The 23,552-nt window shown below is 48.6% G+C and overlaps 6 protein-coding genes across 16 annotated transcripts; 4 read left to right on the forward strand and 2 right to left on the reverse strand.

The window, feature by feature from the left end:
* The first annotated feature begins 708 nt into the window (after positions 1-708).
* On the forward strand, positions 709-4,045 carry LOC121590816 (ketohexokinase-like). 3 transcript variants are annotated; one of them, XM_041910832.1, is made up of 5 exons: positions 806-893; positions 1,123-1,169; positions 1,323-1,535; positions 1,605-1,931; positions 2,037-2,771. In XM_041910832.1, exons 2-5 carry the CDS (start codon positions 1,140-1,142, stop codon positions 2,478-2,480), a joined length of 1,014 nt encoding a protein of 337 aa, XP_041766766.1. In that variant the 5' UTR covers positions 806-893; positions 1,123-1,139; the 3' UTR covers positions 2,481-2,771. The 3 variants fall into 3 exon arrangements, with proteins under 3 accessions (XP_041766768.1, XP_041766767.1, XP_041766766.1); XM_041910834.1 differs by lacking the exon at positions 1,123-1,169 and having other exon boundaries at positions 709-893; XM_041910833.1 differs by lacking the exons at positions 1,123-1,169; positions 1,323-1,535; positions 1,605-1,931; positions 2,037-2,771 and adding exons at positions 2,891-3,342; positions 3,521-4,045 and having other exon boundaries at positions 805-893.
* Positions 4,046-4,894: 849 nt separating this feature from the next.
* LOC121590814 (acyl-CoA:lysophosphatidylglycerol acyltransferase 1-like) lies at positions 4,895-10,771 on the reverse strand. Of its 6 annotated transcripts, none has more exons than XM_041910825.1 (8): positions 10,257-10,771; positions 8,244-8,901; positions 7,954-8,162; positions 7,628-7,842; positions 7,408-7,544; positions 7,055-7,305; positions 6,795-6,976; positions 4,895-6,698 (listed from the first exon to the last, which is right to left on the reverse strand). In XM_041910825.1, exons 2-8 carry the CDS (start codon positions 8,261-8,263, stop codon positions 6,444-6,446), a joined length of 1,269 nt encoding a protein of 422 aa, XP_041766759.1. In that variant the 5' UTR covers positions 8,264-8,901; positions 10,257-10,771; the 3' UTR covers positions 4,895-6,443. The 6 variants fall into 6 exon arrangements, with proteins under 6 accessions (XP_041766759.1, XP_041766762.1, XP_041766764.1 ...); XM_041910828.1 differs by lacking the exon at positions 10,257-10,771 and adding an exon at positions 10,167-10,221; XM_041910830.1 differs by lacking the exon at positions 10,257-10,771 and adding an exon at positions 10,017-10,145.
* Positions 10,772-11,248: 477 nt separating this feature from the next.
* LOC121590813 (26S proteasome non-ATPase regulatory subunit 2) lies at positions 11,249-14,602 on the forward strand. Its single transcript, XM_041910824.1, has 4 exons — positions 11,249-11,446; positions 11,591-13,916; positions 13,987-14,105; positions 14,178-14,602. Exons 1-4 carry the CDS (start codon positions 11,369-11,371, stop codon positions 14,358-14,360), a joined length of 2,706 nt encoding a protein of 901 aa, XP_041766758.1. The 5' UTR covers positions 11,249-11,368; the 3' UTR covers positions 14,361-14,602.
* LOC121590818 (DNA-binding protein SMUBP-2) lies at positions 14,515-15,561 on the reverse strand. 2 transcript variants are annotated; one of them, XM_041910838.1, is made up of 2 exons: positions 15,491-15,561; positions 14,515-15,413 (listed from the first exon to the last, which is right to left on the reverse strand). In XM_041910838.1, the coding sequence occupies exon 2, from the start codon at positions 15,160-15,162 to the stop codon at positions 14,617-14,619; it is 546 nt and encodes a 181-aa protein (XP_041766772.1). In that variant the 5' UTR covers positions 15,163-15,413; positions 15,491-15,561; the 3' UTR covers positions 14,515-14,616. The 2 variants fall into 2 exon arrangements, with proteins under 2 accessions (XP_041766772.1, XP_041766773.1); XM_041910839.1 differs by having other exon boundaries at positions 14,515-15,433; positions 15,491-15,540.
* A 49-nt stretch (positions 15,562-15,610) lies between these two features.
* LOC121590817 lies at positions 15,611-19,217 on the forward strand. 3 transcript variants are annotated; one of them, XM_041910835.1, is made up of 4 exons: positions 15,611-15,706; positions 15,788-15,972; positions 16,045-16,091; positions 18,008-19,217. In XM_041910835.1, the coding sequence occupies exons 2-4, from the start codon at positions 15,828-15,830 to the stop codon at positions 18,401-18,403; spliced, it is 588 nt and encodes a 195-aa protein (XP_041766769.1). In that variant the 5' UTR covers positions 15,611-15,706; positions 15,788-15,827; the 3' UTR covers positions 18,404-19,217. The 3 variants fall into 3 exon arrangements, with proteins under 3 accessions (XP_041766769.1, XP_041766770.1, XP_041766771.1); XM_041910836.1 differs by lacking the exon at positions 18,008-19,217 and adding an exon at positions 16,187-16,775; XM_041910837.1 differs by lacking the exon at positions 18,008-19,217 and adding an exon at positions 16,217-16,775.
* Positions 19,218-20,051: 834 nt separating this feature from the next.
* LOC121587798 lies at positions 20,052-23,403 on the forward strand. The gene is made up of 4 exons (XM_041904953.1): positions 20,052-20,553; positions 20,650-20,854; positions 20,927-22,336; positions 22,436-23,403. Exons 1-4 carry the CDS (start codon positions 20,221-20,223, stop codon positions 22,702-22,704), a joined length of 2,217 nt encoding a protein of 738 aa, XP_041760887.1. The 5' UTR covers positions 20,052-20,220; the 3' UTR covers positions 22,705-23,403.
* Positions 23,404-23,552: the final 149 nt, after the last annotated feature.

Here is a 23,552-nt window from a genome sequence, read left to right on the forward strand (position 1 = left end):
GATTGGATCGACTACAGCAGATCGAGAAGGGAAGATACTTTCCACAGCTGCCCTTCGGAAATTGTGTGTGTGTGTGAAAGGCAAAGTCACCAATTAATTCAAGCGTCATATACTTTTATTCAGGGCAACTAGCTTTGAGATGCTTGAAGCACAGCCAGTGTTGTTAAAATCCCAGAACAATTGGAACAATTTAATGGTTTCAGCTAAAATTCTTTGAAATTATTGTATGAATAAGATGTAAACACATATTTTAAATGCGTCATCTACTGACGCATTTAAAATATGTGTTTACATCTTATTCATACAATAATTTCAAAGAACATAAATTAGTTGTAATGTTTTTCACGTACCAGCTCTCATCGATTTCAATAACGTCCATTTCGAACGAACATCGATTTGGTGAAGAAAGCGACGAAACACCCATTCCAGTACACAACTCGTGCCGTATAAACACACGAGGGCGGCCGAAGCTAACGGGCCGCCCCGTCCAGCCGCGGTTTGTTATGACATTTGCAACAGTCCGTGAAGAGAACGTACACGCACTTTCAACGCTTTTTGCGTGCAATTTTAAACTCCAACAGGTAAATAGCAAAAACCCATCAACGTTTAAAAGGGACAACTGCAGTTTAACAGGCACAGTGTAGTATTGGCCGACATTCTCGACAGGTGCACAACAAACCAGCCTCCCGTACCAGAGACTAGGTTGATTTCCAGGGTTGACTGACTTTACGCATGTTCTCGCAAGTGTCGTCACCGTCATCGACGTACGTGCGGGTCCATTTCGGACGGACTTTGGATTTGGAGATAAACACACCGAATCAGCTGCCCAAAGCCCGTGGAGTGGTGTGATTAGCAGCTCGTCAAGTACCGTGCAGCCCGCAGTCCCCGAGAAGGTAAGCGTTCTTCGACCCTCTTCCACTGTTGACTGTCCTGTGGGGTATTGGGGGGTGCTTGCGTCCCGTCGCGAAGGGATTAACGGGAAGCGTGTGATACCGTTCGCGAGCTGTGGCTGGAACATGCGCGTAGTTCTACTAATTAAATTTAACCTCTGTGTTGTGTGTGTGTATTGGTGTGTGCTGCGTGGATATGATATGCTCTAATCGCGAACGATTATTGCGCTAGACTTCGGCTTCGCAACAATGACCAACCAATACGTGACGCGGTTCCATGTAAGTAGCAAAAGCTCTGTTGTGGTTCGTTTTGATTGGTTTCCCGCACGCAAATTGCACACACGCCCGTCCTCGTGAAAATAATGGAGAGGAGAGTAATGAGATCTGTCGCAACCAATAACCGGCACCGCTTGCTGTGTGTTTTGCTTTTAGTCGTCCGAAGCGAAGGAAAGCCCGCGCCGATTGCCCGCCTGGCTCGACTGTCACCGGAAGCCCGTTTCGATGATCTTACGGCTGTACGCCACGCTGATCTTCTGCTGGGATGTGCTGATCATCTTGGTGCAGTTCTTTCTCACCTTGCTGCAGTCGCTGTTCCACCAGATCCGGGCACCGAAGGCCAAATGTCTCACCGGGGAAGTGGCAGCCGTAAGTAATGAGGAGCCGATAAAAGTATGGAGCAGCCATTTGATTTGTTTGTGTGTTTCCCTCACTCAGGTTGTCGGTAGCGGTCGGGGTGTCGGATACGATCTGGCCCTACAGCTGGCGGCGTTAGGCGTGAAGGTGGCCTGCATCGACGTGAACGCAACGGACAACGAGCTGTTGGTGAAGAAAATACAGTCGTCGGGCGGTGTGGCCAGCGCGTTCGAATGTGACGTTACGAGCAAGGTGGAGGTCGGCCGTACGGTGGCTGCGATCGAGGGCAGCCTCGGCCCGATCAGCATGCTATTTCACAGCTGCAACGTGCCGAGCGCACGTAGCCTTGTCACCGAAGCGCCACCGATCGAAACCACACTGAATGTTGGCGTAGTGTCACACTTTTTGGTAGGCATTAACTTTTCACCCGTTCGTATGAGTCGAGGGATCGTGACACGTTTCACTAACCGCGGTTAATTTTTCTCTACCTCTGCTTCCCTCCCTTGACGACAGCTGCTGGAAGCGATACTTCCCAAAATGAAAAAAATGGCCCACGGACACATCGTCTTCCTGACCTCGGTGGCCGGCGTCAGTGGGCTGAAGCACCAGATGCCACTGGCCGTGTCCCAGTTCGCCGTCCAGGGTCTGTACGAGTCCACGCTGGAGGAGCTGCGCATCGAAAAGCGGCAGCACACGATCCACACAACGCTCGTCCACATCTACCCGTTCATCATCACCGACCACTGTCTGAACGACATTCGGCTGCGCATTTCGTCCGCGTTCGGGCGCATCCGGTCGGACGAGGCCGCCCAGCGTATTATAGCGGGCGTGCGGCGCAACGAGCTGGAGATTAGTATACCGAAATATTTGCTCTTCGTTAGCCATCTGCTGCGGCTGCTGCCCCGCCGGGCGTCGCTGCTGTTGCGCGAACTGATCGATACAGGGGTGGATTTGTGAGTGGGGGGGGGGGGGGTACGAACGAACCGAAAGGGAGGGACGAGGACAGTGCGCCAGAACACCAAATCAGTGTCGACGATCGTGACGATCGGTTCGACGCAATCGAGAGAAAGAGAGATAGGATTAATGTTGTTGTTTTCTTTTTGCTATTACGTTTTATAATCGTTTAGTTGTTTATTTTTTCCTTTCGAAAGATACTCCAACAAGTACACGATGTGAGTCTGTGTGTGTGCACACGATGTTGTAAAATGCAAAACACCAAAAGATAATACATTCGAACGTGTAAAACAATCAGCTTCCCGTTCTTCCATTATTACGTTTAGCTTTTCCACATTCTCGTTTCCAATTCTTTACACTGATGCGGAGCTTGTTCGATTTTGTACCCTGTTTCTCTCTCTCTCTCTCTCCAGCCTCGATGGCACAATCCAAGCAAGATGGCAAACGGCTACACGCAGAGAAAATACTGTGCGTCGGGCTGTGCAACATCGACATCATACAGGTGTGTGATGCGTACCCGGCGGAAGATTCCGATCAGCGGTGTCAATCGAGCCGATGGCAGCGTGGTGGCAACGCATCGAACAACTGTACCGTGCTGGCCAACCTTGGCGCACGCTGCGAGCTGCTCGCATCCTTCAGCGATGCGAAAATGTTCCACTTTGCGCTGGATGATTTGCGCGAGCGTAAGATCGCGCACGATCATTGCGTGTACCATCGCGGTGCGCAGGTACCGCTGTCCACGGTTTGGCTGAGTTTGGCCACCGGTAGCCGGACGATCGTGCATAGCAATCCGGACCTACCGGAGCTTACCTTTGAGGATTTTCAGCGCATCAATCTACAGGACTATGCATGGATTCATTTCGAGGTGTGTGTGTGTGTGTGTGTGTGTGTGTGTGTGTGTGTGTGTGTGTGTGTGTGTGTGTGTGTGTGTGTGTGTGTGTGTGTGTGTGTGTGTGTGTGTGTGTGTGTGTGTGTGTGCGTGTGTGTGTGTGTGTGTGGGGTGTTTTATCTGATACTAATTAATGTACTGGTCCAACCCCTAGGGAAGACGCAACACATCGGCAATAGTGCAGATGATACGCTCCATCGTGGAGTGGAACGAACGGCCAGAAAACCAATCCTGCAAGGTGAAAATCTCCGTCGAACTGGAAAAACCACGCCACTCCAATCTTGACCTGCTCGTCGACGGTGTAGACGTCGTGTTTGTGGGCAAAGACTTTGCCCGCTTTCTGGGGCACGACAGCGCCAGGGAGGCCATTGCTCGGCTGAAACAATTGCACCCCGGATCGTACATCATCATCTGTCCGTGGGGCGAACGCGACACGGTAGCGATCGACCGGCAGGACCGCTGGTTTACCCAGCCGACCTACCCGCCGGAAGTAATACGCGATAGTCTCGGTGCCGGCGATACCTTTGTCGCCGGTTGCATTTTAAAGCTGGCGGAAAAAGAGCCACCGGGCTCCCTGTCGGTGGTGCTGGAGTTTGCGTCGCGGGTTGCCGGCCAAAAGCTGGCCATTTGCGGATTCGATGGAATAAAGCGAGACTAGACGACACTTTCTTTTCACACAGTTTTGTTTGACTGGTTTTGACTGTTGTTTACTGTCTTGTTTCTATTCGAAAAAAGGTATTCGAAGCACGACGCTCCCCACCCCACCCAAACGCATGCGATCGGGGAATGGCGATCATCATTTTCGCACGGTATTGCCACACAGCATGGCAATGAATCATGGTATCATGGTGCACGGCACACGGCAAACTGGTTCGCGTATGTAATGTATAAGCCCCCGCGTGTGCCCAGCGGGTTTGTAGAAAATGAGCAAACAATATACGTAAGAGGAGGAGGAGGAGGAGGGCGAACGGTGGAGGTCGTTTCCTGATCAACGCAACCTCCCTGACTGTCCCCCGCACCCCGCGCAGGAAAACGGAACATCATGTTGTGCTACATTTATACACTAAATAACGCACGAATGCTAATTCCTTACTCTGGCAGGAGTACACACGCTACCACTTCCTTTTCCGCATCACACGTACATCGGCTCCTAACACTCTGGAACTTCCTTATACACACAACACACACACACACGTGTATGTGCAAGTTTGCGCGAATTATTTTCCCTGTACCGCGTCGTGGAAAGAAAGTGATTCCTTATCGTTTGCGGCTTTAATTTTCTACTCTTATTCCTTTCTCTTCTGTTTTTCACGGCGCGTGTGTGTGTGTTGTGTTTCCTAAAGAACAGGTAGATTAAATAGTTTCTGCTACACGTTTGTAAGGGAACAGTGTGTCAGTGGCCAGCAAGGGGGGGGGGGATAATATTAAAAAAGGGGAAAAAAACTGTTAGCATTATCGCTAGGATATAGTAGTAATAGCTTTTGTACGGATACAGCGAAAAGGAGAGAAATAAAAGAGAAAAACGGCGTTTTAAACAGCCACACGTGTAAGTGTATGCGTGTACGCGCGTGTGTATGTGTGTATATAGTATGTACAATCAATTGGTAAGTGCGCAGCACGCCTGTATTGGCCCTTCTAATCTAACCCTTCGTGTGGCTCCCTGTGCACCGAAACGAACTGGAAAGAACCGAGTAAATCTAACCTAAACGTAATGTATCGTGTGTGTGTGTGTGTATATAAACCCCTGTTTTAAACAGTTCTCTACCCTTTTTGACTTGCGCACGCGACTTGACACACGCTTCACCCTTACTCTCCCTAGCCGGCTTCCTGAAAGCTCGTCGTACACTTGGTAAAACATGCTGCAACGTTCGCAAGAAGCTGCGCTGCTCCCCTAATCAATCGCCGTAAAGTGATGGGGCGATAGCTTTAATAAAAACACAAATAAAAACTAAAACCGCTACCTGCTCCTGCTCCTGATCCCTAAATTGACACGAAACTAAGGGTAAGCTTAAAAGAAAACAAAAATTCGTTTTCTTTTAACGGCTTATATTCCTACCTTCGGGAGGATAAGTTCTTACTCGCATGCACTGACTCAGTTTGGGTAAAATAATTCTACCTCAATATGCTACAATCAAACGTTTCGGCTGCGGCATAATTTCTTCGACACAAGCCCGGGACAGGAAACATGTTGCATTGCTGTGTGTGTTGGTTGTATAGTGTGTACAGTACCATTAAGTTGATTGCAAATCATTACATTTACTTCCCGGGGGGTTGGTTTTTGTGCTACCTATTCTCATCAGTATTTGTTGTATGTTGTGCGCGTTTTAACGCTACCTTTACCGTCGCGTCGTTTGCGAGGAAAGGCGCAAGCTCATGGTGCGCGCTGTATAAACGCTAACCAGGGTGGATGAAGGGGAGAGGGGGGAGAAGGGGAGGAAATGGGTCGTGGAGGAGAATGTATTCGATATCGGACGATACTTTATGCGCGACTTCTTATGCAAAATAATGCATTGCTGTCGCGACATGTGCTACTAACGCAACAGCACGCAGGATACTCCCGTTCCGCGCTGAACTGACTCTTGTCGGCATGACTACGACAGGCGCTCGCGCGCTCAAACATACACACGCACACAAAAAACACACACACACACACAGAAACACACAGATATTGCGCTGCTAATCTTCCTGCTGCCGTGCCGTTTCACATACACACAGCTTCCTGCGATTGCCCACATGGTTCTGCGATCGTTATATGCCACTTAACACTACAACCATTTACACTAGAGTGGGTAACATCAGCACAAACGCGGGGCCATCTTTTTAACTTATAATTTAGCAAAGTATGTCTCAATATTCACTCGGTGCGACTTAGAGTTTGGTTTTGTTTTGTTTTTTGCCTTTTGCTTTTTGCCTTGCAGGTTTTCATCAGTACTCTTCCGCCATTGGCTAAGCTGCACGCTGTTAAAGTGTTCGTTTTTGTGTCGCGTGGAACCGTTCGGAGAGCCGTGCTTGCTGCTGCTGGTAGCTGCGAGATTAGTGGTGTACGAAACGCGACCGAAAAGCTGCCATTCGTTGGCTTAGCTCAGCATGTACACGCACATGACGTTCGTGTAGTTGATCAGCATTAGGATCAGCTGCAGATGCACGTAAGTAGAGGTGATGAAAAACAAATGAATTAGCAAAAACCGCAGCAAATCCTGGTGCACGGCCGTTGGGGGAATGGTACAGCTTGCCGGCCAGCTGCCGGTACGGTAAAACTCTTCGAGCAGTTTCTCCTTTTCGTAAAATCGATTGTACAACCACTGGGTGAGGGATTCGCTGTCGCGCGGAACCTAAGGAAAGGGGGAGAAGGTTGCAAACAAACGATGGTTAGGATGCATAGAGAACCAGACCGGATCCGGCGCGAGGAAGAATGGGGTTGCATTTACCTCCGAACTATGGTAAAGTTTGTAGAATAGAAACGTCTGGCAGGGATCCCGCATACCGTGCACAATGTTGGGCAGATCTAGCGGTACGCCTTGCGGGTACGCGATCGTAATGTCTAGTACGTACTCTAAGCAGCCGCCCGATTGCCCGTTCAGCAATGCGTACGAGGCATCCTTACAGGTATCTGCAAACAAACCCGAAACGCTCAATGTACCGTTCTCGTTGGGCGGGGGCCAAAAAAAAAATCACCATCACTACTTACCACAGTCATCGTCATCCTTGTTTATTGCTTTGCTACTGATGATAGTGCTGTTGCTGGCCGATTGTTTAACCGCATCCTGCCCGCCACCGACACTGCCACAGCCGACGAGCGATGGGTTCGTGGTGGTGGACGAGGACGAACACACGTTCATGTCGTTCGGCGCTCCGAGCATATCCATAATGGCCTTCATAGCACCGACACGCGGCAAGGTGACATTATTTAATACTGGTAGATTGTTTTTCTCTGCAAATCTGCAAACGTCAAACACAAAAAAACACATGGTCACATCATTGTAAGTTGCTATGGAAACAAGACCTGCTATCAGCTGTTCAAGGCAAAACAAAATCAAGTACCTTTGACTAACTTCCTTCCGTTTGCGCAGGAAACCACCCTCGGGAAATAGTACCATCCACTTCCGCTTCCGCGGCACGTAGCACTGCCGTATGTGGGATTTCAGTTGCTGTAGCGATTTTTCGCGATTATTCTTGCCCTGGCGGGTGTAATGCAAGAACGATTACGATTCAGTTACGAGACGAGAGTCACACAAAAAAACAACCAGCTAAGCACACATACCGAGGCAATGAAAAAGTCCTGATGCACCAGGCTGACCGCACCGAAGTTGGTATACTTAAAGAGCCGATCCATGATCCACATGATGTTCGGCAGGATGCCCTTCTTGGCGTTGAAGGCCGCCATCAGCAGGGGCACATCGGAGGTGCTCTGATGGTTCGCCAGCACCAGCGTGCGCTTATCGAAGGCGGTCGTTATATCGTCGCCCATCTCCACCACTACCGATGAAGGCGAAAAGTTTAGTTAAGTTCACACACACGCACACACACGCACACACGTGCTCGCCCAATCAGCTGACGGGTTGGGATTGTGGCGCGTTAATGACTCACCTTCGTAACCGGCCGTCCAGGACCACATCGACACGTTGGCCAGCAGCCAGTGGAAGAGTATGCCCTCGATGCGGTAGTAGTACGTTTCGTGGATCTTTCTTAGCGGAAGCAGCAAAAACATCCATACGAGATAGGTCGGCACGCAGTAGATGTTGTTGGCGACCACCAGAATCGTCCGGAGCACTGCTCGCGGGTACTTGATGATATTTCTGCAACACACAAAACGTCCCACATGGTCACGTAAGTACGGTGAAACGATCGCACCGGGACTTGACGAAGCACCCACTTACCTTAAGCTATAGCACGGCATCGTGACTCCGGGGCCGGCGATTCTTTCTGTCCGCTGTGTATACACAGTGATTAGGTTCAACAGCACGATGCAATCAGTCAGCGTCTCGCTGCTCCCGCTGCCGGTGCGGAATGTACGTCCACAACAAGGTCTGGATTTTTCTAGCGTGCGCCGTGTCTTATCAATGGCGCTTTAATTCTACGCGATCTACTATGGCACCGATGCCGCTCCCGATGTCCCGCCGCGTACTGTACTCTGTAGTGGGTCGTTTCTTTTCACGCGATTAATCTTCTTCACGCTGAACCAACTAATTTACTGTAGCTCCATGCTGCGTTATCCACACGCGCGCGCCCGCGTTCCGTGCTCGGCTGAGCTGATGCGCACCGCGCAATGATAATGATGATAATGATGATGGTGTTGTGGTTAAGCTTTGCATCAGTAGCAGCCAGGTACGGGCGGATGGCCGGTCGGGATTTTGGGCTGCACGTTTGTGGCTTCCAGTTTTCTGCGCCGCTTGCCACTGCTACAATTGCTGTACGGCCGTTTCAGCTCGTCCACTACCTTAGCACGGGTATGACGACGACGGTTCCATTGAGACGATTTCGAAGCGCTGCAGCAAAAAGCCTCCTCCAGTGAATACATTGATTTATTGCGCTTTCCTAAAGAACAGGAAACAAAAAGAGGGAGAGAGAGAGGATATTAAAAACCTCTTTCATAGAACCATCCCACCCCGTGTCGACCGTTATCTTTGATGCGATGATAGACTACAGTACCACAGTGGTTGGTGGCTGGATTACATGAACCTAGAAAAATGCAAAAATAACCCGTCAAAAAACCAAATCCCTCTCGAAAAAAAACCCCCGACCAAGCCTCCTCGCTATGGCAACGGCAGCAACTGGTGTTCAGAAACATTCATGGCCCGCTTTAACGTTCTCGAAAGTGTACCGATAGCTGTGTAACCCCTCGGCACGATTCCGCGTCAATTCGAATCATCGCACGATAATCCAATGCAGGAAACGATTCCGACCTTGCGGTCTCGGCTCGCGATCGGAAGACCCGGACCAGCAAAAGTCCAAAAGTCATTCGCCAAATTGATAACCGTGGCACGGTAGAGTGGGGAGGGGTGAGCGTTGCCATACATAGCGCAGACCCATCCTGTCGCCGAATACGCTGTGCGTCGCATATCAATCACAACATACGGCGCGACACTGAACACAGTTGGTGAGGTGCAGGAGGTGAATCGGGTGGAGTGGCAAGGTGGTGTGGGGAAGGGTGGGGGGGGAATCTTGCTTCCCGTACTCCACTCACTGATAAGCAAACCTCACCCCGGCCCCAAGGTTACCAAGGTGTCGATCTTAGATTAGCACACGGTGAGCAATGGCGGGGCCGTACTGATAAAAATGGAACGGGAACTGCAATGAATCATGCGGACGCCAAAACATACGACCCGACACACTAATGGTCAGTCGCACACACAAACACTAGCACAACACACAAATCGATCAATAACAAACGAGTACACTGGAAGCTGCTGCTGCTGCTGCAATGTGCTCATCAGCATCACTTTATAACCCACTCCTGGTGCGGTTCTCCCTTCTCCCCGCACACGCGTTGACTCAGACGCGAGTCGACCACGCCGCTCCTCTTCTTCGCCCTGTCAGTAACGCGACCGGCGTGAGGTGTTAATTAACCCGTCCGACAGAAGAACCCTTGCCGACGACCTGTATGGGACACCGCCTCTACATTTCGCACTTCAAATCACACCTCGACACACCTGGGCCCGCCTGAGGGGGCTTCCCCGAGCAAGACACTCCGTTTTAATGTTTATCGATTTTTCCGATACCCCGTGCACACGTTTCAAGGGGTATCGCGCGCGCGTGTGTGTCGGCCCTTCGTCACCCTCACTTCAACATATGCAACATACGGTTCGGTATCCTTTCTTGTTTGCTGCTTGATGTGCACACTGCAACTCTTTTCTTTTTTTTACCGTCGAGGATTTCACAAATGCACCTACCTCCTTTGATTCATCTCGCAAGCACCGGGATCCGCGGCTTCCAGAGGTTTGCACCCGACTGTACAGCAGTGTGTGTAGTTTCTTTTTTCAACATTCGACTCTGACCTTGGCATCGGCACACACATTGAGCCAGGGCATTGATTAGCTATTTCCTCCTGGCCTTTTGCAACCGGGCCGTGCTTATCCGCTTGAATGGATCAGCTACAGCGAACCGATCACCTTCGCGATCGTCATCGATCGTTTTAAAATGCTTCCCAAACAAGTAAATTTCCTCTGCCGTGCCGTAAAACCGACCGATGTTTTTGCTTCGGGTGCAAGTTTTGCGACTATTTTTCTGTCGTCTTTCTTCTTCTTCTTCGCTCCTTCGCTGTTTTCCGACCGTTGACAGCTGCTAATTCTGGCCGTTAAGTTCTGCCCAGCGCACGCACACTGGGACCAACGCAACGTTTCATTGTTTTGCTTGCCAGTTTTTTTTGTTTTCCGATGGCGTGAAAACTACTCTGCTATCGATTTTGTGGTTAAACATACTTTTAAGAATGCAAAAACTGCTCGAACACATTTTTACAGCAACCGCGCTTGAATATGCTGCTTGATCTGCAAAATAAAATTCAAAATGTGCAATTACGAAAATCCGCGATATCGGAGAACACCGGTGAGGCGAATTCGCCGTTCGTTTTTTCGCCGTAAATCAAACGGTTCATAGTGTAGTGTTGAATGCTCCGAACTGATATTGGTCAACAGGATTGAAAACGAACGATGTAAATGCTCCACTTTTTGAGCATCGGGAACAATAATTCTACTTCACTATCACACAAACAAAGCAATAAGCTGTTATTTCTGAATAGACAAAAATCACACAAACAATTATGATCTATAAAAGCCGCTGTTCTAAACTAACTCTATTTGCAGTTCGTTTACTGCTGAACCCGACTCGACTTTCCATCCAATTTGCTAAACGCAGCGCCTTTCTGTCAATCTTTCGCTAACCTCAATTTTGACAGGTACGTGATTCAACAAAAATCATCCGCGGAACAAGGGAAGCAGCACCGACCGACACACAATTGTTCAGTGTAATTTTCAGCAAACAACAAGAGACTCAACCCAACGGTAACATGTCTACAACGGAGAAAATTGAAGAACCCGTGGTGAAGAGCAAGGGCAAGGAGAAGGAAGACGAAAAGACTGAACTGGTAAGTGCCGTGGCTGGAGAGGCCGACCGGGTGACTCCAACAAAACAACGCGACCATCATCACCAATCTGCCCCGTCATCCTGTGGTCAATGTTTTGCGCCCGTGGTCTGCAATTTGTGTTCTCTTTGTCCCATTTCCTTCTAGTCGGACGAAGATAAGCAGCTGCAGGATGAGCTGAACATGCTGGTGGAGCGTCTGCAGGAAGCCGACGTGGAGCTGTACCGCCCGTCGCTGGAAGCGATGGCAAATTTGATCCGGGCGTCCACCACCTCTATGACGTCCGTGCCGAAGCCGCTCAAGTTTATGCGTCCGCACTACGAAGCGATGAAGGAGATCCATAAGAAGATGACGGCCAAGCTGAAGGACGTCAACACGCTGAAGCTGTGCGCGGAAATCATCTCCGTGCTGGCGATGACGATGGGCACCGGCAAGGAGTGCCTGGTGTACCGGTTGCTGAGCGACAACAGCACCGAGAGCCTCGGCGAGTGGGGCCACGAGTATGTGCGGCACCTGTCCGGCGAGATAGCCGCCAACTGGCCGGAATCGACGGACAATCTGTTCAAAAACCGGCTCATCGAGCTAATCCATCAGATCATCCCGTACAACATGGCGCATAACGCGGAGGCGGAAGCGTGCGATCTGTTGATGGAGATCGAACGGCTGGACCTGCTGGAGAACTACGTGGACGAGAGTGCGTACCCGCGGGTCTGTCTGTATCTGCAGAGCTGCGTGCCGTACGTGGCCGAGCCGGAGAACGTGAGTCTGCTCAAGTGTGCGCTGAATCTGTCGCGCAAGTTCAACCAGCACACGCAGGCGATGCGGCTGGCCATGATGATCAACGATACGGAGCTGATCAAAGAAATCTTTATGTCGTGCGGCGACAGCGCGGTACAGAAGCAGCTGGCGTTCATGCTTGGCCGGCAGCAGATTTTCCTCGAGCTGTCGGAGGGAATGAACGACTACGACGATCTGGTCGAGATCATGTCCAATTCCCATCTGAACCACCATTTCCTCAATCTGGCCCGCGAGCTGGACATTATGGAGCCGAAGACGCCCGAAGACGTGTACAAGTCGCACTTGGACAACTCGCGCGCCCCATTCGGTTCGCAGATCGATTCGGCCCGCCAGAACCTGGCCGCCAGCTTCGTGAACGGGTTCGTGAATGCCGGCTTCGGGCAGGACAAGCTGCTGATGGAGGACGGCAACAAGTGGCTGTACAAGAACAAGGAGCACGGTATGCTGAGTGCGACCGCTTCGCTCGGGCTGATACTGCTGTGGGATGTGGACGGTGGTCTGACCCCAATTGACAAGTATTTGTACTCGAACGAGGATTACATCAAGTCGGGCGCACTGCTGGCCTGCGGTATCGTAAACTGTGGCGTACGCAATGAGGTCGATCCGGCGCTGGCCCTGCTGTCGGACTACGTGCTGCATCAGAACACGACGATGCGCATCGGCGCAATCCTTGGGCTGGGTTTGGCGTACGCTGGCTCGAACCGGTCGGTGGTGCTGGAGCTGATTGGCTCGGTGTTCAGCTCGGAGCGTCGCACGGGCTCGAACATGGAGGTGATGGGCATTGCGGCCCTCTCGCTCGGTATGATTGCCGTCGGCTCGTGCAACAGCGAGGTGACGGAGGTGCTCCTGCAGATCATTATGGATCGCAGCGAGGCCGATCTGAAGGACACTTACGCTCGCTTCCTGCCACTCGGTCTGGGACTGGTGTACCTCGGCCGCCAGGAGGCGGTCGAAGCGGTTACGGCTGCGCTCGAGATAGTGGCCGAACCGTTCCGCTCGATGGCCACCACCATGGTGGAAATCTGCGCATACGCCGGCACGGGCAATGTGCTGAAAATCCAGCAACTGCTCCATCTCTGCTCGGAGCATTACGAACCGTCGGCTTCGTCGAGCGAGGAACCGGCGTCCAAGAAGTCCGAATCGAAGGACACCAGCAACAAGGAAAAGGAGGACAAGGAAAAGGATCTCTCTGGATGCCAGGCGGTGGCCGTGCTCGGTATTGCGCTGATTGCGATGGGTGAGGAGATCGGTGCCGAAATGGCATTCCGCTCGTTCGGCAACCTGCTGCGCTACTGTGAGCCGTGCATACGCCGAGCGGTCCCGCTAGCTCTCGGGCTGATTTCCGTCTCAAACCCGAAGCTGAACATACTGGACACGCTGAGCAAATTTTCGCACGACAGCGATGCCGAGGTAGCGCACAATGCCATCTTTGCGATGGGTTTGGTCGGAGCTGGAACCAACAACGCGCGTTTGGCGTCGATGCTGCGCCAGCTGGCGCAGTATCACGCCAAAGACCCGAACAACCTGTTTATGGTGCGCATCGCCCAGGGATTGACCCATCTGGGCAAGGGTACGTTCACGATCAGCCCATACCACAGCGATCGGCAGCTGATGAGCCCGGTTGCTGTAGCTGGCCTGATGGCGGCGCTCGTCTCGTTCCTGGATGTGAAGAACAGTAAGTCGAAGAGTTGAATCCAATTTAAGAGATTGCTAATGTGCGTAACTCTGACATCATTTCATTTCAGTTATTCTTGGCAAATCGCACTACTTGCTGTACACCCTAACGACCGCCATGCAACCGCGCATGCTAATTACATTCACCGAAGACTTGAACTCATGTCCCGTCCCAGTCCGTGTAGGAATGGTAGGTAGAGAGGGGCTTATATGGAGTTAACAGCTGAAGATAAAACGTTTCCCGCACTTACTTCCGTTACAGGCCGTAGACGTTGTTGGACAGGCGGGTAAGCCCAAAACCATTACCGGCTTCCAGACACACACCACTCCGGTGCTGCTGGCGATGGGCGAACGTGCCGAACTGGCGACCGAGGAGTACATCTCCTTGACACCGATCATGGAAGGGTTCTGCATTTTGCGAAAAAATCCCAACTATGTCCCGTAAAGAGCAGCGACGACTAGCAACCGCCGTGTTTCCCTCCCAGCTGTTTTTCGAAACCCCCCCTCAACCTCCCGCTTGTCATCATTGAAGTGTGGTAACCGTATCCTGTCACGCGATCAGGGGAAGAAATAGTACGCATTCAGTTACAAACGGCCCGCGCGTGTCGATTTATTACTGCTACACAAAAAAAGAAACATTTACTTATACACTTAGGATCGTATTAAATAAAGATTTTCGAAACGGTACCACATTATCGTTTTTATGGGTTGTTGGTGCGCTTCCGCCCTCTGCTAGAGGAAGCGCCACCCCTGGTGGAGCTGGCAGTACTTCCGCCCGTTTTGCTGCTCCCCCCGGACGATGGTTTCTGCTTCCGCTCCAGTGACATTTGCTTCAGTTTCTGGGTTAGCCGCACTTGCGCCTTCTGCTTCTCGTACTGTTCCGCTTTCGCTTTGCCGGTCATGGGGTGCAGAAACAGTTCCCGCTCCTTGCGTTTGACCGCCTCGCCACAACCATGAATCTCCGGCAGACTGTGCTTGAAGCAGAACCGATCCTTGCAGAAAGAGCAGTCCGTCCCGACGAGGTTCGTCTTCTGCTTGCAGCCCTTAAAATCGCACGTCAGGTCCACGGTCTTCACCGCCTCCAGCACCTTGTCCAGGTTCTTGTCCACCACTTCCGTACGGATCGGTTGCAGCAGTTCGGCCGCTTTGGTGACAACTTTTGGATCCGTGTTTAAAACCAGGCCGGCGGTGTCTTCAGCATCGTTAACACCGGGCGTTGATTTTGTCAATGGTTTCTGTTGGCTCATTTTTGCAACTCACGCAATAGAAGCGTTGGAGGGTTTTTAGAGGGCGCAATGTTGCGCGAGGAAAAGTACGGGAGTTTTGTTGTTATTTATATTTTACCTTGTCACTTCCAGCTGCTCCACTAAAGGCTCGGCTACACCTTGCTAGTGGTGATTTTTATCAATTGTACAATTCCATACAATAGCATAAGGAATTGCACGATTACAATGAAATATTGATAAAAAATAGTGCACGGTTAATTTTTACCCTGCATCTGAGAATCAACGAACGAGACTAAACATTACTTTTCATTTTATTTACGGCTTGATGCATCGGAATTGAGTTACGTACGTGTAAGCGTAGCTTGATGTTAACTAGCTGTCAAAATTGGTAATCCCAGGAAAAAAAATCGGAATAGAAACGCCGCACGGACAAGCAGCAACAATTCCTGCCTTCCGCTACAGTTGCCGGTGTAAATTCTGAAAGTTAGCTAGAAAAGTTAATAAATGTACGATAACAAGGATAATATAGCAGACAAAACTCAAACTAGCCTTGTGTTTTGTGCCTGTAAGTACTTTTTCACATCGCCCACAACGTTGGCTAGTGGCGGTGCAGTGACTCATCCCAATACACAATTTTCTGCTACAGCGCAACACTTCGGAGGACCTACTTGATAGTTTGCAAAAGAATGGATAATCGAATAATTATGGCCAACAACACATTCTCAGCCAACGATGATGTCCTTAACATCAAGGGCACCGAGGAAAATGATGTAAAGATCGACATGGATTGTCTATCTCTGGAACCAAACAACATGAGTGCCAAATGCTGTGGTATGTTTTCTCTAAATACATTACACACAAAGCAGCTGGAAATACAACTTTACACTCTTTTTTTCATTGCAGAACAACCGGAGAATAAGCCGGAGATGTGCAAAGTGGGTCTATTTCCGGTAAGTGCGATGATGCAATATGATGTAATGTATGCGACATAGATAAATACTTATCTGTATTCCCACATCATACCTCTTTTGGATTGGGCTACTAGTTGCGACTCTTGTTTACCTTTTATTTGCAGAAATAGCAGAGAAATTGTAATGCGTTCTGAAAAAAAGAGGGAGTAAAAGAAATCCGTGATCCTTTTTGAAGGTTTTTTTTTTTACAATTTCCGGGTCATGAAAATAAAAGTGCGTAAGATTCCATGTTTATTTCAAGTGTGACTAATTTTGGGGGTATCTGGTGTATTGTGCGTTGTTGTATTTATATATTGGTTCAATTAGTTTAGCTTTTGTTGCATCCTTTCTTAAACCATTTAAACCTCGGCTGATCAAACCACCAATGCACTTGCTCCCATCACTTGCACAGTATGGCTAGCACTTTCTAATGATACTCAGCCGCTTTCCCAAACTCGATCGAATTCGGGAACGATCGTTGCGATTGTCCAAATGACATAAAATGGTGGTTGGTTTCTGTTGTGGTCACGAAGTGGAAGGCTCCCTACATTCGGCGTTAAGGACGTATGCAGCCACTGAGTGACTGATGAGCGGTTAGCAGACGAGAGAGCGCCAGACGCTCGTGGGACACCGTCGGGAACACAAGGGCTGATCGTGTAATAAAGTATTGTGTATTGTTTATTACGTGTTCGGTGTAAATATAAATTGTATACTCTCGGCCATCCGAACACAACAGTTTCCTTGGATGTTTTTTGAACATTTTGCCATATTGTACGTATAACTGAGCAGGATAATCATGAAATAAATTAAAGCAACTGTTGTATCTAGGCAAATGCAACTATCCTTCCTTTTGGATCGAGTTTGGGAAAGTGGCTGACTGACTTCCCATGAATTGCGCTTATGATTTGCATTGAGTAGAGTATCACTGTCGCCTAATAACCCAAATAGCCAGCTCGTACTTTATAGCTGATTTAGGGCTGTTTAACGAAAAATCGTTCCGATGTCGTACTTTGTGGCTGATTAAGAGATAGACGGTACTTTGCGGAACTAAGGAGCTTTTTAACAGGCACATCGTACTTTTTGGAACTTTGCGGCTGATTAGCACTATGTGTAGGGTTCATGGTGGAACTTGAAGGCTTGTTAAGAGTGTGTATCGAACTTGGTGGAACTTTATAGCTTTTTAATGCATGGCATCGGTACAAGGTGGATCTTGTCAAAGTGTCAAAGAGAGACGCCGTCAATCATCTCATTGCTGCTGTACAAGTTAGATAAGTTAATTAAAGAATGAATATTGAGTGAAGTGATTGTGAATTATCAGTAAATTGTGTAAAATTTTGTGTAATTCATCAATACAAAAGTTTTAAAAATATACATATGTGTTTAAACGAAACAAATCTTGTTGTTTATTTCATCGATGACGCTTGCTTAAAAATAAAACACACAGAAAAATAATCCCTGGCATCGTGGCATAAGGAAGCTGCTTAGGCGCTGTTTGAAAGACCCACATAGAACTTTGATGCTGTTTATCTACTGCAAAAGGCGAATTAGAGCAGCGATCTTTAGCGTGCCAAAATGAGCTGCTTAAGCAATTCTGGCTATTTGGGAAATCGCACGAATAACTCATATGTATGTATTGCTTAAATAAATTGAAGCTACATTCTACTTTTCCGCATCTATTTGCTAATATTTTCAACAGTTCCTAAGCTAGAACTTTGACGCCGATCGATAAATAATCGTGCATCTAATACGTATTTGAAATTAGAAAAACCAACTCTCAATAATTTCAGTCACAAAGAATTGAATCCTGTATAGTTAATTTCAAAGTATTATTATTATTATATAGTAGAATTTTCATTTTAGATCCTGATGATTTATATGAGAAATAATTTACATCATTTTATTCTTTTTGTTTGCAGATAAGCGATCCACAACGTCCTGCACTGATCGATGCGGGCATGGCAGCACAAAATCTATGCAAGAAAAGTATACAAACACTGAACAGTCTTACCGATGAACTAGTTGTGCGGGCTCCCCAGGGGAAACAATTCATAAAAATCGTCAGAAACGAAGAAACGCAACAACTAAAAGATGCAGAACAGAACGAAGACTTCCCTATGATTGTTGCCCGGTCACAGCCTAACGAGCGCTACTCACCAAGCCGAGCCCGCGAATTTCTAACTGATATGCAAATAATTCCCTCTAACGTTACTTGCCTGTCTATTTTCGTCAGTGTTCTTGTTAATATTGTGGTATGGTTCTTGGTATGGTATGTTCTAAAAGTGTTCCAAATGGATGAGCTTAAACAATTTTGACGATACACATTAGCTAGCATCATGAGGAAGTTAAACTACTAATTTTTCTTTTTATTTGGCGAAATAAGTGTACTCGGTATGATCTGCTATAAGCCACTACTGAACATGGCTATTTAAGCCTTTCATAGGGTTTCAGAGGTTCTTATAATTTTGAGACATTTTCTTGACTGTTTCTTAAGGGGAAACGGGCTCTATAGCATCTTTTTCGAACAAATCCAATAGGAATTTCCAATCTGAATGTTCCCAAAGAGTGCTGTAGAGTTCAATTCCCATCACATCTCATTATGTTAGATATATTGTTCAGTCAAGCGAGTTGATGATTGCATTACGATACGAGATTAAATGCAAACAGTGCCTTACTCATGTACACCAAACATGGCTATACGCTTAAATATATGCAATAATACAGTATCGAGTGTATAACATCTACAACACACCTGTAAAACACATGAGAAGTCATATTACACTCTTCCAAATGGCAGTAACTGGCAAGGCAAAACTATAGCCTTCATGAGCAAGTATATCTAGAAAAGCGCGCAAGAAACACTCGACAATATACCACACTCTTGTGCATCACACAATTATACGATACTTATACTCCTAGTAATAGGTTTATTTAAAACGATTCTTAGTATCAAAACTCCGATGTGCCTGAGCGAATATCAAAATTAAAAGAATGCTCCATGTGATACGATCATGTTCGTGTATTTACAACGGCACCATTAAATATATCAGGACTGAACTTGTTCTATTGATCGAACATTTATAAAATCAAACAAAAATGAATTTACTGGTCTAATTATAATTGCTGCAATACATGAAATAAAGACTGAAGAGGGGTAAAAAGAAAACTGACGTTCATTTTTTATTTATATTTTTAATTATTACGGCCCCGATTGTATTGCCATGGTGAAGTGTAAGTTCTGAAGCAAGTTGCTCCAACGGAACAGCCTTATTCGGGCATACTCGGTTATTAACTGTCGTTAATGAATCGCCACGGTGTGTGTTGCCATACCTACGATTGCATTCCCTTTTCGTCCTTGTACTGCCATTACTGCTTCCCTTGCCAGAATAGTTTTATATTTTATCATTTTTAGGTAATATTTTTATTTTACTTTTTTCTTAACCGGTGCTACAACAACCGCTTGGCGGCCTTGGCTTGCTGCACGAGTGTCCGAAACTGCCCACGGTCTGGCGCTTTCGTCTGCCAATCCGTTATCCGTTATCCCGGCTCCCGGGTGTTATGGCAGACACCTCAACACCATCTAAGCACCATTGGGCCCCCTCTGTCCTTGTAGACGGCCGAAAAGTACATTACGAACTGAGTATACCACATGGAACAGAATCCATGTGTTTATCGTAAAAAAAAATTGAGCTATTTTGCTTGGACAATATCACAGCTTTTCAAGACCATGGTGGCATAACAATAGTTGTCTTAAATATGGGAATTCCACTAGCATTCGTAATTTTTTTTTTTAATTATGAAGAGCGACCAAAAAAATTAAAATAAATTTTTTTAAATCAAAAATCAAACAAATATGGCAGTTGTCAAAATGGGTTCTATGACACCTTAGTTTATCACTCATCTTGATTTGTAACGACTGTGGTTTACCTCTCGTATCTAAACCCGCCAAAATTCAGTGTCAAATTGTATTGTGATGTACGCACCTGCCATCGCGCTCGCTCCATCTGTCTGTCCGAGCACCTTTGAACAAGCTTCCCGTAACGGCCATCTGGATCTGTAGGCATAGGCCGAGACGCACAAAATTTGCCCGCGCACGCACCGCATCGTAAAGTGAACGAAGTACGCGACGACGATGGCTTCGAACAGCAATTTTAACACCGTCGCCCTAAAATCGACAGCGTGCGCTCTGAACGCCAACAGCATCGTAACCAAAAGTGCACACGATCCAGTAAATTGTACAGACGAAATGGTGGAAACGGGTACCAAGCGCAAAGCAGACATGAGCCTAGCGAAGCAGGAAATCGGTGCCAAACGGTTCGCGCTGGGCAATCTGACCAATGCCGAAACCACGGGCACGGCGTCGACCATCGGAGCGGTCCTGAAGAGCAAGATGACCAACTTTCTGAGCAAGCCGATGATGTCGTCGAACAAATTGATCGGGGACGTCGCCAAACCAACATGGAAGGTATGTTTTGTGTGATCCACATCCCTAGAGCGATGCGCGATCGAGATGCAAAGTCTTCGAAGGTTACATGTAAATATCACTCCCTACGTTTCATAGCCAAACGAGCAACATTTCAAGAAAAACAAGCCACCGAAGATCCATGGCGTCCCCAGGATCATGACGCGCGCCGCTATGCGTAAACAGCAAGCCGTCGATGTGAATCAAAAGACACAACAAGACAGACCCATCTCGGTCATGAAGGGCAAAGAGAATGTACCGTCGTCGTCAGACACCGTCTCCGGAAACGTTGCGGGTGTGTCAGGTAAGTGTGTACTGTGCGTCCTTAAGCGACTTAAATGGTAACAGAACGAACACGCCTTTCCGTTTGCTTTAGCTCTCGCTCAAAACCGCAAAGCGGACGAGTTGGTTGCTAAACCGAAACCCCTAGCGACTGTTGTCACAAATCGCGCATCATGGAAAAATGTACTAAGAGCGCGCTCGACAACAGTAGCGACCGGGGCTGAAATCGCCACAAACGACTCTGCAAGCAATGGCGAGCAGAAAAAGTCCCAGCAAGCCGCACCTGCCTGCTTGGCCAAGCATGCCGAGGTGGTGGTGAAGCCGAAGCGTGGCCGAATGTCCAGCGAGTTCGAGGCAAGCGACAACTCGCTGTACGTGACGGCAGTTGATAATTTTGAGGACGGTTCAGCAGCCTCCGCTGGTACTGGGCCGGATTGTGTGGACCCGCTTGGGCCGGACTGTGTGGATCCGCTTGGGCCGGAGATTGCACCACGCAACGAACCAGCACCACCGGCGGCAAAACCACTCGCTGCCCGGGCTGATGGAAAGCCTAAGCAGCGCGGCCGCGGGTCGAGCGAGTTCGAAGACAGTGGTACACTGTACATGACGGCAGTAGAGAATCTGGATGATGGCGCGACCATCTCGAACAAAGGAAAGGCCGTTGCGGCCGCTGGTCGTGTGGCAGCAACCGTTGCAGCGACCGGTGCTTCCCTTGCCGTACCGGACAAGAAGACGAAGGCTCGGGTGGAAGATGAAAATGGTCCGTGGAAAATGCTAATCACCGAAAACGTTGCCCTAACCCGGGCCGCCACTGCCGAGATCGGTGTGCCGCGCAAACAGCCGCCGGCAAGTGTCGAGGACTACGATCTTTGCTACTGGAACGATATCTACCAGGTGTCGGAGTACGCACAGGACATATTTGACTACCTGCAGGAGCGGGAGCCCGCGTACGACATTCCGGACTACATGGTGCGCCAGAAGCACTTGACGAAGCGGATGCGTGCCCTGCTGGTCGACTGGATGATTGAGATACAGGAGACGTTCGAGCTGAACCATGAAACGCTCTATCTGGCCGTTAAAATACTCGACACCTACCTGTCCCGTGTGACGATCGGCCACGAAGTTTTGCAGCTCGTGGGAATCGCGGGCATGCTGATCGCCTCGAAGTACGACGAACGTTTGCCCCCGACGGTCGATGACTTTGTTTACTTCTGCGACGGTGCGTACGATCGTAACGATTTGCTCAAGATGGAGCGCACCGTGTTCCGTACCATCGAATTTGATCTCGGCTTTCCACTGTCCTACCGTTTCCTGCGTCGGTACGCTCGCGTCAACCGCATTCCGATGATGACGCTCACGCTGGCCCGCTATATTCTCGAGACGGGGCTGATGGATTACAACACGGTGCTGGTGCGCGATTCCAAGCTTGCCTGCGGTGCGCTCTTCATCGCTCGCCGTATGCTGGACCAGCCGGGATGGAACGAAACACTCGAATACTACTCAAGTGCGTATGACGGAGCGGAGGAAGGGGGGGGGGGGTGTTTGGGAGTTCAATTGCATACTTATAATCCCATGCGAAACGTTGCATCTCTTCTCGTTGCAGATTACAAGGTGGAGCAATTTACGGATGCGATCGTGCTGCTAAACAACGGCATGAGCTCGAGGCAATATTCGTTCGACACGGTGCACAAGAAATACTCGCACGAGCTGTTCTTCGAGGTGGCCAAACGCCCCGTCATCACCAGTATGGAGAAACTGTTTGCCACCTCAAGCGTAATGTACAAAGCGGCTCCCACCGCCTTACCAGTTGCAGCCGACGCAACGACCAAAGAAAATGTCGCACCCATTCCGGCCGCCGTCAGTAACAAATGAGATTAAGGTGCAAACCGGGGCCACCGGCGCACCCTGAGTAATAGTATATGATGTACCACGTTCATGGTTGTCCAAAAGCACATGAAGGTAACGTTGATTCCTGCACTGCATTATACAAAGTAAGACCCCTTTCATGATGAACTGACCAAGAAAATAGCTAGCCTAAAGTGTGTGTGCGCGCGAGCATGTCGCCGTCCTGGCCACACGTTCTGTGAAGAGTGGTGTAATTTCAAATCGTTAGTAATATAGGCTATATAACAGAACAAAATCAACCGCTCTCGCCGTTTCATCTCGTGCCAAGATATTTTTTGTGTCGTAGCTGTAAGGTTTTTTTTTTTGCTTCAACCATCCATTAATTATTCTTTTTATCGTTGATTACTTGTCACGTACGTTTCATTTTTCCTGTTATTTCTTGTATTGATGCTTGTTAGCTTGTAAGTGTTAGCAATTAAGGCTGTTCTCTTTCTCTCTCTCTCTCTCTCTCTCTCTCTCTCTCTCTCTCTCTCTCTCGCTACGTTTGGCAAGATCGCAAATGAGACTGATTTTTGGGGCTTAATACACAAGCACACGCACGAACACCTGACCATTGCTTTCTCGCGTGTGATCGCGAAGTTAGATGCATTTTTAGTAGCGAGTAAGTGAATGCGCAAAATTCAGAGCGTGCGCGAAACGCATTTTCAAATAAACGATTTTTTACTAGAATTGGGTTGTTATTGTTTTGTTTTTTTTTTTTAGACAGGTATTAATCGGGAGGAATGATTAGACGGAGAAATCACAGAGGCAGAGTTGAGAAAGAAAGTGAACCGAAACATCTTTCCTTCAGGTTCAGCAGCACATCCTATTGCTTA

The sequence above is a fragment of the Anopheles merus genome, chromosome 2R, assembly GCF_017562075.2.
Source record: "Anopheles merus strain MAF chromosome 2R, AmerM5.1, whole genome shotgun sequence".
Taxonomy (NCBI): Eukaryota; Metazoa; Arthropoda; class Insecta; order Diptera; family Culicidae; genus Anopheles; species Anopheles merus.